At 38.1% G+C, this 12,853-nt stretch overlaps 1 protein-coding gene across 5 annotated transcripts; it reads left to right on the top strand.

The window, feature by feature from the left end:
- Positions 1 to 445: 445 nt before the first annotated feature.
- Positions 446 to 12,565, top strand: irf2b (interferon regulatory factor 2b). 5 transcript variants are annotated; one of them, XR_013303324.1, is made up of 10 exons: positions 450 to 497; positions 3,739 to 3,833; positions 3,988 to 4,087; positions 4,629 to 4,805; positions 4,919 to 4,965; positions 5,278 to 5,386; positions 6,041 to 6,190; positions 7,732 to 7,769; positions 9,014 to 9,340; positions 10,723 to 12,565. XR_013303324.1 is itself a non-coding variant. In XM_077610054.1 (10 exons), exons 3-10 carry the CDS (start codon positions 3,747 to 3,749, stop codon positions 9,281 to 9,283), a joined length of 978 nt encoding a protein of 325 aa, XP_077466180.1. In that variant the 5' UTR covers positions 709 to 959; positions 1,021 to 1,049; positions 3,739 to 3,746; the 3' UTR covers positions 9,284 to 12,565. The 5 variants fall into 5 exon arrangements, 4 of the variants coding, with proteins under 4 accessions (XP_077466181.1, XP_077466178.1, XP_077466180.1 ...); XM_077610054.1 differs by lacking the exon at positions 450 to 497 and adding exons at positions 709 to 959; positions 1,021 to 1,049 and having other exon boundaries at positions 9,014 to 12,565; XM_077610055.1 differs by having other exon boundaries at positions 446 to 497; positions 5,347 to 5,386; positions 9,014 to 12,565.
- Positions 12,566 to 12,853: the final 288 nt, after the last annotated feature.

Raw genomic sequence — 12,853 nt, 5'->3', positions numbered from 1 at the left:
TGACTACTCATTTATTTATTATTATTTATTTTTTGTTTATGTTTTTGTGTTGACTACTTATTTATTGATGACTTTTTTAAAATAATCATTGATTATTTAGTTTCAATTTGTTTATTTTTAATGTTTGTTTATTATAATTTATTTGTTTATTGTTGCTATTTGTGCACTACGTGGTAAAGCTTTAATTCAATTCGATTGAAGATATTAAATAAATAAAATGTTACCTTTTCATCGCAGTGACATTTTGCGCCCTGAAGGTGCATTCATTTTGACAGGTTCATGTAGTAGATTACTGAGTTTTTTAAATTGAAGTTTCTGAGTAATATGAGTATGCACTTCCTGAGAATTGGTGTAATGTTTTAAATTAGAATAACGTGACTAAATGGCGTTCGGTGCTTTCATTTGCTGCGAAATATGCACAGAAAGTAAGGTGGCTGCAGACTACAGTTGAGTAGAGGAAATGAAAATGAAATCGAACTCAAAGATCGTCAACGCGGGTAAGACGCTGCGTTTGGCGCACATTCAGATGTCGCAATTTTGCTAAAAACTCTTTCAAAAACTTGCCATACTTTAGATTTCAGCAGTACTTAAAAGTCCTACTTTTGCCAACAGGAGTCTTGTCTGAGTGTGCTTTTTATGTTATGTGATGGAAAAGCCCTTAGCGCTTTGCTTTGAAAACGACTTATAGAAAAATCGGAACGTAGTGAGTCATCAACTCTTTCACGGCTTGGGGGGCACGCATACTTCCGCGCTGCGGCTCGAAACAGACGAGAAACGAAATAGAAGGGGGATTTCCAATTTAAGGCCGTAAGACTCGATCCGACCTTGTTTTGCTTTCGCTCTGGACCAGAAACGGAGCCGAACAACGCTCTCACTTTCCTTTTTCGGATAAAGTCAGCAAACTCTTTTCGAAATACCCAAGCAAGCGGTGCTGCTATAAACCGCTCAAAGTAAAAAAGGTAAACACAATTTCCGCATTTTGTCGTTGCTGCCTTGCATTTACTGTCATTTTTTTTTAAGTGGAGACTTTGACGGATCGCGCTTGCCTGGTAAGCGAAAGTGCTAGCTCCTTTATGCCTCGCTGTTAACTACATGGAATGCCTTTTATTTTCACTTTTGTCTCTGCATGTGTTTTTTTTTTATTGTACTCAGTTTGGTCGTTCATTGGCTATGCAGTTCTGTCATAAACTACATTATAGGGATGGGTGATTTTGCCTCCCTCAGAAAGATCACGATATTTTGTTATGGTTCGATTGCGATTCTTTTAACTTTTAAAGAAAAACTTGCATTTTAAGTTTTTCATGAGTTTTTATTTTACATTGTTGCATCTAGAATTGCATAAAAGCCAAGTGACACTAAAATTATTTAATGAATTTAATGCACAATATGTGCAATTTTTGGGTGGAGTGAGTGGTTAGCGCGTTGGCCTCACAGCTCTGGGATCCTGGGTTCAAATCCAGGTTGGTCCACCTGTGTGGAGTTTGCATGTTCTGCGTGGGTTTCCTCCAGGTACTCCAGTTTCCTCCCAAATTCCCAAAACATGCATGTTAGGCTGATTGGAAACTCTTAATTGCCTCCTAGGTATGGGTGTGAGTTTGCATGGTTGTCCGTCTTCTTGTTCCCAGCTGGCCACCGATTCAGGGTGTCCCCCGCCTCTGGCCTGGAGTCAGCTGGGATAGGTTCCAGCACCCTAATGAGGATAAAGTGGTTTAAAAAATGAGATGAGATGAGTATGTGCAATTTTTAGTGTCTACAACTTTGGAGTTGGCCTTCGCTGCAGTGTAATAAGCTGTTGAAAAACTATGTACACAACTATGAACTGAAAAAAAGTCTTGCCAAACTTGCCAGTTTGCATTTGTGCATTTGAAATTTGCATTACATGATACTTGTACAGTATTTTAAATGCACAAAACAAACATGCATATTTTTTTAGTACATACTGTGTACAGTAAAAGCTGAAGTTATTTGAGATGACTTTCCTGAGAACGTGAAGTGAAGTGAAACTACCGTTTGTCTAATGTTCTGAAACTTGTATTTGCACATTGTGCATTTATTTGAAGTGTAAATGTCCCATATTGCGCAATTTGTTCCTCTCAATGGTTGAAATGTGTGAGTTAATGGTTAAACCATTAGTGGAATGTTCTTTTTGTATCTTCATGCCTTCTAAAAGACATTTAATTAGCCACCATTGATGGCAATACATACCCAATGGGAGTGGTTGTCAGCCGATGATCATCGTCTAGATTGCAAAATTGGCACATTTTTCCGAATAACAAGGGTGTGACTAATGTTTGACAGCGAGTTGTCTCAGCTCCCTTAAATGAGTGGAGGTGCTATTTCTGTCACCAATATGAGATGAGATTTTCTTGATTGGTTCTACAGTGGAATTTGATCTCAACATTAGTGTAACAGGAACTAAAAACCTATTTCATGGTTAAGTAACACACAATATATTGTTTTCAGGTATGGTTAAAATGTGATCTAATTTTCTGTAGTTACGTAAATGTATTCAATATGTTTGTGTTACAAGTTTAGTTTTGGGCGGTACAGTGAAATTGTGGTCCTCACAGTTCTGAGATCAAGCATTCAATCCTGAGCTCTGGCCTTTGTGGGTAGAGTTTGCATGACCTTCTGTCTGTGCGTGGGTTTTCCCTTGGTACTAGAGTGTCCTCCTACATCTAAAAAACATGCATGGTAGGCTGATTGACTGTTGAAAATACTAAGCCGTAGGTATGAGTGCGTAAGTTGTTTGTCTTGTTGAGCTCTGGAACCGCCTACCAGCGTTGTGAGCAATTTTCCCTCTAAGCTGCGCGCGTGCGCAATTGCGCACTACTCTCGTCTTCTCTGCGCACAGAAAATCATATGGAGCGCACAAAATAAAATCCCAATTTATTTTTTTTGCTGTGAGGCCAACGCGTGGACCACTCATCCACCGGGCCGCCCATTCATAGATATTAATCATTACATTTTATTATTACTAAATCATTTATGTGTAATAGACATGCACCTGCTTATGGCAGGTGTGATACTGGTGTGTGTGCCCATAGCGAGCAATGATGATGTTGCTCACACCGGTACTCAGTGTGCTCAGGGAGGTTGTCTTTCTGCCCAGACAAACAAAAAAAAAGAGGGAACATTGGTTGTGAGCATACTAGGCATGGAAGATGAATGTATCTTGTATGTATTTAATGGTTCATTTTGGTGATTGCCCTAAAAGGAAAGATAAAAGTACATAGTCTGCATAAAAGAGGCAATTGTATCGTATGGTCAGCAAAAAAGTGTAAAGCAATCATTTTTGAAATCATCATTTACATGATTGAAAATATGTCAGCCTAACTGCCTTTCCCTTTTCATCACTGGACTAGTCCATCCTGCATGTGCAGACTTGATTCACTAAATGGGAACAAAACAAACTTGGCGGCAAAACAAGTGGTAACTGCCTTATATTTATTTAGATTTGTTTTCTCTCCTAATAAAAAGGCAAACATGGACATGATCATATTTAACCTTACAAAAATGCAAGTTAGGTAAAAGGGAGACTAAAATACGTTGTCCATTGGTCTGAATACAATATGCTACCTCTTATCCAAAGTGTAGAAGAGCAACTTATAAAAAAGACTGAGCTCATCTTGTTTCTTTAAAAAACCCTCAATGTACATTTGAACACTTATTGCCAACCGCATTCTGCAAGAAGTTGTTCTAAATCTATCTTCATCTATGCATATTGCATGTGTTCAGATATCGCAATGCCTGTAGATAGAATGAGAATGCGGCCGTGGCTGGAAGAACAGATCAACTCTAGTCAGATACCAGGCCTCAAATGGGTTAACAAAGTAAGTACTTTCACTGACATAAATCCTCTATGACAATACGCCTAAAAAATGCTTGAAATGATGGATGAGCAATTGGTTCTTATGTGTCATAATTTGGTTAAATGTCCTGAAGGAAGCACAAATCATTATTGATGGTTTCAAAAAAAAATTCTAGGAAAAAAGAATATTTCAAATTCCTTGGATGCATGCTGCTCGGCATGGCTGGGACTTAAAGAAAGATGCTCCTCTCTTCATGAGATGGGCTATACACACTGGTAAACACATGATTTTTTTGTCCCCAAAAATATTTTTTTTATGTATTCTCAAACTAGGTACTCGGTCGTTTGGTCGCCCGGAAGGTTATTGATAATTACCATTTAAATCGTTGCTCAAATTCCCTAAATACAAACTGCAAATTATTATTTAGTCATACTTGATGCCCTATTAATTATTAGGCTAAAGAAAAGCTCCAAATTTCCCGTACTTTAATTGTGTTTTGTTGGAGAACTTGTTAAGACCCTGACTGACATAGCTTCTTAAATGGACAACGCATGTACATACAAACTCTTATACACTCACACGTCCGCGCAGTGAAACTGCCCAGGGCCATTGTTGGCTTTTATTGATGCGTAGACCGTGTTGTTTTACTTTGTTTTGTCACCTGTCTTTTGGTCGCCGGTCTTTTGGTCGCCCGTTGTTTGGGTCCGGGCGACCAAAAGGCCGGCGACCAAAAGGCCAGCGACCAAAAGGCCGGCGACCAAAAGACCGGCGACCAAACGACCGCACACGCTCAAACTATGTCTCATGAATGCTTAGGGAAGTACCAGCCAGGTAAAGAACCCCCAGATCCAAAGACCTGGAAGGCAAATTTCCGCTGTGCAATGAACAGCCTGCCTGACATTGAGGAGGTGAAGGATAAAAGCAACAAAAAAGGAACAAATGCATTCAGGGTCTACAAAATGCTGTCGTCGTCGGAGAGAGGTTTAAAGAAGGGTGAGTGTTCTTGGTAATACGCTAACAAAGAGCAGCACACCCGACTGGGCAACTCACACATCATAATTCATTATATAATAGTAATAATTATCTCTCTGACTTCTCTCATTTAGGAAAGAAGAGGACTGACAAAGAGAGTAGACCTATAGAAAATAAGGAGGTACAAACATGCAAACCACGGTGTTGTACAGATTGCCGTGATTCTTTAATTTTATTTTTTCTTTCTTTTTTATCTATTTTTTTAACAAGGAAGCTATATCTTACTAGCACTCTTAGCCAATTGCAAATCCACTTTGTTACATACAGAAAACAGACTCTAATTTAGCTAACCACAGATGGAAGCATAACTGAAAAAGTTTTCAAATCGTTTCCGTTGGATTTTATCCATTTGGGGATGTAGTACATGCCAATGTTGTTTTTGTGTAACAGAGGCCCCTGAAATACTAACACCCTTGTATTTACCTTTTCTCAGGTAGCATCTCCGTCTTTTGAAAGGACATCGCTTCTCATTCATGCTGTTCATTTTGAAAACCTCAAACAGGAATCTCAGGATGAAGAAGAGATGCCGCAAACAACCAATGGTAACATATTTAGGCTTCTTTAATTTTTTTTCTGTACAGACATATCATGTATTAAATTCATGCACTGTTTGAAATGTATGTAATTAATGTGAAATTTATTGAAGGCAAGGTTATATTGCATTTTTTTTTACCTGTCTTTCTGGTGAAACCGATGGAATTTGGCTCTATCTGTTTGTTTGTTTGTTTGTTTGTTTGTTTCTGCTCGAGATAACTCAAAAATGAATAAAGATTAAGATATGTTTTTTAATATTAAATGAAAGAGGTATTAGATCAGATCATTATACAGATAATGCAAGAATAGATTTAAAATCAATGCAACTGCTATAGCAGTTTTGTAAAAGAAAAACTTGTACTATACCCATTATGGACCAGGTTCTAAAGTTTATTTATTTTAATTTAATACTATAAAACTCACCTTCTATAGACAACAGTGGATGGATGGCTAATTAATTTAAAACGAGAAGCCTGGCTTTAAATGCTCATCTTTCGGTGCCTTTAACAGCGTTAGAAATCCATTCCATTTTGATAGGCAGGTTTGGCAGCAAATGATCAACATCAAAATGGACTGTTTGTTCTTTTCCAAAATGCCCATACACTAACGGAAAACCTGGCAATAACAGCAAAAACACTGACATCTTTCATATTCCCATGCAGCTATTTCTAGCGAAGAAGACCATGTGATTGCAACCGAGCTTCTACCGTTTGTCTGTCAGACAATCGAAGTGAAAACAGAGACCGAAGAGGAGACCGTCAGCACGCCCCATTTTTACCCTCTGCAAATATCTCCTATATCTTCGTACAGCGGTAAAACAACACTCAAATTCATCACATTCATTCATTCATTCATCCATTGATTTTCTGAACCGCTTATCCTCACAAGGGTTGCGGGGGGTGCTGGAGCCTTTCCCAGCTAATTTCGGGCACCAGGCGGGGGACACCCTGAATTGGTGGCCAGCCAATCACAGGGCACAAGTAGATGGACAATCATTCATGCTCACACTCATACCTAGGGGCAATTTAGAGGGCTCAACCAGCCTATCCTGCATGTTTTTGGGATGTGGGAGGAAACTGGAGTACCCAGAGAAAACCCAGACAAGCTAGGGGAAAACATGCAAACTCCACACAGGGAGAACCGACCTGGGATCGAACCCTCGACGCCAGAACTGTGAGGCCGACGTGCTAACCACTCGTCCGCCAGGCCGCATCAAGTACATCGCAATCTTTAAAATGTCTCTTCAATACAAACCAGTTTCACGTAAAAGGCATGTGGCAATATACCCAAACAAATAAAGTTGGGGAAACCCTGACATAATCCAAGTAGAAATAATATAATCAAACAAATTGTCCACATAATTTCCCCCTTAATTCAAGCTTGCTGCCAGCAGGTTCTGTGTGACATTTGTCTTATCTTATCCAAAGGTGGGAAGAGAGTGCTTATAGTGGTGTTAAATACCATAACTGCTAACAGCAGTTTAGTGTTCTCTTCTTGTAGTACTAAACCAAGTGTGAAATTAAAATACCATCTGGGGGCAATCAACTATGCAGTTTGTTGAAGATCAACATGCAATGTTATTTCTGAACTCAAATTTTGAATTTACTTTGTTTCATTGGCACCTCAGGCTGTGGTTGCAGTCTTTTAAGCCACGGGTGTCCAAACTGCGCCTGCTGCCCAGTGTTTACAATATAAAATATAATTGAATATGACTCACAAAAGAGTAAATGTAGCCTACATTCTCTTGGATTTCTCAGGTTTTATGTCAACAGTGTCTCTCCGTTATTCCCAATCAATGAAGGATACAGTGTAGAATTTCTGCAATTTGTTTTACATGAATACATTTATACATATTAAAAGAGCTATCTTGGTTGTGATGGTCTAGACATTCTTGACATTTTCTTTTTGTTCAGAAAAGTTCGTTTCAGTAGTGTAAATAAATAGATATATATACTACAGTTATCCCTCAAATATCGCGGTTAATGTAGACCAGACATAATTGAAAAAACGAGAAGTAGGATCACCCTTTTATTACTACATACCAAGTACAATTACATATAAATGCATTATTAAAACTGTTTTTTTTTTTACATGTTTTGATCCCATCTTTGACAAATGAAAAGTTGGCCCTCGCATCCTTTAATTTTTATGAAAGTGGCCCTTTAAAAAAAAATTGAACAGCCCTGGTCTAAGCAGTCATCCGGCCACAGCTGAATCTGTCATTCCCTCTTGATTTGTTGTCGTGTTTATATTTGATGTTGTTGATGTGACCGGTTTTCAATTAGTAATCTAATATGTGCACCCATCGTCCGTCACTGTCACTAAGACTCCCATTTTTCCCCCCTCTTTATAGGAAGCGACACAGACAGCGATACTGTCGACAACAACCAGGCGAGTCTCCTGTTCTACTGCTAATGTAAACACATGGTGCCCTTGTCCTGAAACTCATGCTATCAAACATTAACACTCTTAGGTTATATCTCACTGTACCTGCAGTAAATGAAACACGTAAGGAGTCATGTACGCACACATAAAATTGCACACAATTTCCTAAACAACTCAAACATTGTAAGATACTTTATATTGAATGATATGTTGAAATTGTAATGTACTAAAACAGACTTGAGCTGTCATCTCATCTGCAACTACTCCTTGGGCAAACAGTTTGTGTAGAATATAGTAATAATTAACTATCCTTCCATTTTCAATACACTTATCTTCATTAGGATCACACACATCTGCCTCAGTCGGCGCAAAACACCTTGAACTAGTTGCCAGCCCATCGCATGGGAAATTATTAACCAACTGTCCTCAAAGGTAGGAATAGTAGTAAAAAAATCCACACATGGTTTGAACTGATGCCTCATGTTATTGATAAGCTATAGTGTATGTTAACTCACTAAAATTCTAAATATATGATCAACTATCAATCATTATTTTATTAAAATAGATAAAATCAATAAAACACCCTGATTATGTCCCCAAATGACACTCTAAAGTTTATATTTAAATACATTTTTTTCGAGTATTTTGGTACTTAAACTGACAACGATAGACTTTTTTAAACTGCGATGCCTGTCTGTCAATGCTTGTTTCAGTGCCTTTCGATTTTGATTAGGCAAGGCTGGTAGCGAATGATTGCTGCTAGCCCTCCCAGGCAAAATTGACTAGCGCTGTCGATGGCCGTGACCGGATGTTTGGTCGCCGGACGTTTGGTCGCCGGACGTTTGTTCGCCCAGGTGAATATAATTTTGAGAGCCGGTTTCAACAGTAGATATTTAGATATTAAACTCTCTCTCTCTCATGAATATAATTTTGAGAGCTGGTTTCAACAGTAGATATTTAGATATTAAACTCTCTCTCTCTCTCATGAATATAATTTTGAGAGCTGGTTTCAACAGTAAACTCGCTGTCATGTTGTCAAGCGTCCGGCGACCAAACGTCCGGCGACCAAACGTCCGGCGACCAAATGTCCGGGCGACCAAACGTCCGGGCGACCAAACGTCCAGGCGACCAAACGTCCGGCGACCAAACGTCCGAGTACCGTCGATGGCAGCTGCTAAAGGGTTAAGGGTACTTTAATTCTGCGGGGACTTGGTTTACAACAGTGTTCCTTTCTTTACTGTGATTTTCAGGGAGTTAATCCAGCCTGGAGACGGGATCATGGCAAGTCAGTTCTTAAGGTGTCCCCGTCTTCCCTCCCTGGCATGGCGAGCTTCGTTAGAGGAAGCAAACCTTACTGCCGAATAACCACCATGCGAGACCCAGACCCTCACATCAGTTATCAGAGCGACAGCTGGACAAAACCTTATAACCAGAAGTCTCATGCAACTTCGATACCCAATCACACGCATGAGATGCGGGCCAGCGTTATTATGAAAACCTCAGATGTCACCTCCTCCTAACCTCACGACAACAAGATCCTGGATTCTTCTGTCAGACATTGACTTGGCCATATATTGGTGAGCATTTATTTCTGCATCTTCTTATCAAAGATGCTGTGTTGACTTGTCTTTTGGACCCTGCGAATGCACTGCCCACATTTACAGTAAGAACACAAGAGTTTTGGTCCATTTGTGGAACAAACAATGTAGCTGCTTGAAAGCTAAAGACTTTAATAGTTGCCTATAGTGAATAATTAAAAAAGAAAAAACTAGAGGCACACCCTGAGACCGCTGCCAGAAATTGCTTTTCGGACCTCTTTGACATCATTTTCCCAAGATTTGTTCACCTCTTCCATTTAATATTACAAAAATATCCAGCTAGTTTGATAAAAAAAATCCCTTTATTCGTTCTGTAGTTATCTCAAAGATACGGAACTGAATACAAAACCTTTGATTCTGTAGGTTTCACCTATTGATGAAAAAATTATAGTCATCTTTTACAGTAGCATTGGACACAGAGATTCAAAATCCATTTTTAGAAATGATACCGCCTAATGCTCCTTTGCTTTTAACATGTTAATGACAACAAAACAGCAAACACAAGATTCCTACTGCAAATATAAATAAAAAAAAACCTATGCTGAGGTTGGCAATCAGTTAATCAGGTGTGACTTAGTTTTATAACTGCTTGCGCGGCTACAGGTTGCATAAAACCAGTTTGACCAGCCTGTTTTCATTTCTGCAGTTCATACATGCCATAAGATATGTCGCAGTCAACTTTAGTTATACATTTGCTAAAATGTGTTTTGTGTCTAAATAAATAATTAAATGATATTAGGAGTCACACCCAATTGAAAGACCGTACAATTAATTCATCTTGATTAATTACATTTTTATTGCCTAAGAATGTGTCCCTAATGCTAAATTTTGTTGTTTTAAAAGGACTTTATTATGTAATGAATTTCATTTTTATTAAATCACAATAGAAAAATAATTACCTGTGCAAAAAAACTAAAACAATGCTATTTTAAGACACATGTACAATGACAACAAAGCTTTCATTTCAAATATAAGTGGAACATTTATTCTAACCAGTTCTGAAATCACACGCATTTTGCAAGTAACAGGCTTCCGTAGATACACTTATCCCACACAGTCTGTGATTAGCAGTACCTTGGCAAACATGAGTCCGGGTGGAGCAATGTGGAAATGGAATCTCTACCTGATATTTGTGTAAACGCCAACAAAAGAAATTATGCCAGACAATACACAGAAAAATGCTGATTCGTTTAAGATGTTTAGCAATTGGTTAAAAGGCAAAAAGCTGATGAGCACAAGTGCTGCACGCCCGAGCACCATGTTTTTTTAATTTTGTATTTTATCGTGTTCCGTCGCGCAGACTGTTTTGTCCAATGATTGAACAAAATTTGCACATGCGTGGGTTTGTTGTCAAATCCTAGAGCTTCTGGGGAAGGAAGTGCATCCCCCCCCAAAAAGCTGTATTTTGGTCTGGACCAGAGAAACCGAACTATGGACTTTCCTGGTGTGAGTACACCCTTAATTTCTTCCAACTCCAGTTCTGCCTCACCAGTGTTTTATCACCCTCTATATCGCATACATAACTGACTATCTCAGGGCAAGCTGATGAACTGACACTCTCTGACAGACGCACCTCTGGGTGTGGTTGTTGATAAATGTACATACATATCTTATGTCCGCTTGCAAGCTGCTTCAGCACTTTATATTCTGTGTGTATTCTTAATGTGTGCCTTAGAGACTGTATGGGGCCATCTGTGCTTTAGTCGTCAATGAAACTTGCAGGTGAAAGCAGATGACAGGATGATGCAGGAATAGAAATATTGTAACAAATCCTCAAATGGAGGATCCTCAGGGCTTCCAAGTGTTTAACTATGCACCTTAATCAGGGAAGGTTTTTTTTTTTACTAGACCGTGAAAATAACTTGATAATCTTAAAACAGTGATGGCTCCTTGAAGTTAGAATACAAAGTATTTTCGAGACATTCACCTGTCAAAATTGTTGTGGTTTCAATTTAATATGGAACAGATGAAAAAACATGCTCAGCTCAATTTTTGTCTGTTTTTCAAAATATGCACCAATTTCATCACGACTGTATTTTTAACAAAAGAAGAGCAAATAAATAAAAAGTGATGATTACAAAGAACTTATTATCTATAAATCTCAATTATGGTGAACTTTGGGTATGTTGTAAAACATAATTAAAGGTTTTTTTTAAATTTAATGATTAGAAAATCCTTTCTAACCTATATTTAATTGCAAATATTATATTTAATGTTCAAACAGCACAGCATCAGAGTGCCTCCCAATCTGAACCTTCCATTTGAAATGGAAAAAAAAATACACTAAAATCATTAGTAGAGAATATGAAATGAAAAAAAACGACAACAACATTGGAGTTTGTAGAATGTAATAATAAATCATTTTTCATATATGAACCCGCACTATTTATATGTGCTTTTAGCCACAGCAAAAAAACAAAACACGGTTTTGTAATCCACAGAAGCATTTGTGCCGTATGATAGCCAATCAACAAATAGGCAATTAGAAAGGTTCAGATACGTTAAACCCATCCCTTGGACCGATTTACACTGGAAGCACAAACAATAATTATCATGATTTGTGTATGGTTTACCTGAGTTTTCAGTAATTTTTCATTTTTTTTTCCTACAATGCTTTGCTTTACTATTTTATCCACATATCATTGAAAGGACCAAGGTAGACAAACTTTTTTTTAAATTATACCGTGGGCTCAAAGAGCTGATAGTGTGAACTCACTTGCCAAAATATTAGGTACAACTTTGCTAAATCAATGCAGTATAAAGCCCCACCCCTTTATGTTTTTGTTTGTCCCTTGTTGCATTGAAAGTATTGATTTATTTTAAGTATTTTTTGAGTGAGTCGTTTGCATTCATAAGGGCTGTGTTGTGCGATGTCTGTCATGCTTAATGTGAATTAGATTATACATTTGTTTTTAAGAGTATACAATGCAAACCTTGAGAAATAGTGCTCGTTACCACCCATAAGCCAATATGCACAACAATTAACTTGGGTTGTCTGCTGTAAAATAATTCAACTATATTGTAATGTACTCTATGAATACACATTGAAATCCAGTGCATTTATGTATTTGTCCTGCCATAAAGAACAATTTTTACTTGAGTGGAAGCGAGAACAAAAGGTCTGTGTGTGTGCCAAGTTTTTACACTGCCTTGGTGATAACGTAAATCGCCGCGTAAATTTGAATAAAACCTTTTGTGTTCTTACCAGCGCTCTTTTTTTTTTTTACAATGTCAAACTGTTGTGAATTGCTCTGAGTTTATCTGCACTCATAAAAAGGTCAGAGTCCAGTTTTATATGGCATCTAAGAGAAATAACTTGTTCCTTTGTGGCATTTAACTGGGGGGAAAATAAGAAGCTAGGATTGTTTTTCATTGATAGAAAAGATGTACAATTAGTGTGCCAAGGTTCACAAGTGTGTACACATATGGACTCAAACTGCTAACTGTGACAATTTCGGCACAGAAAGCAGTTTGGTGGGTTGCCAGAGGATT

The sequence above is a fragment of the Stigmatopora argus genome, chromosome 9 (genome assembly GCF_051989625.1).
Source record: "Stigmatopora argus isolate UIUO_Sarg chromosome 9, RoL_Sarg_1.0, whole genome shotgun sequence".
Taxonomy (NCBI): Eukaryota; Metazoa; Chordata; class Actinopteri; order Syngnathiformes; family Syngnathidae; genus Stigmatopora; species Stigmatopora argus.
This window is presented reverse-complemented; position numbering and strand designations above follow the sequence as displayed.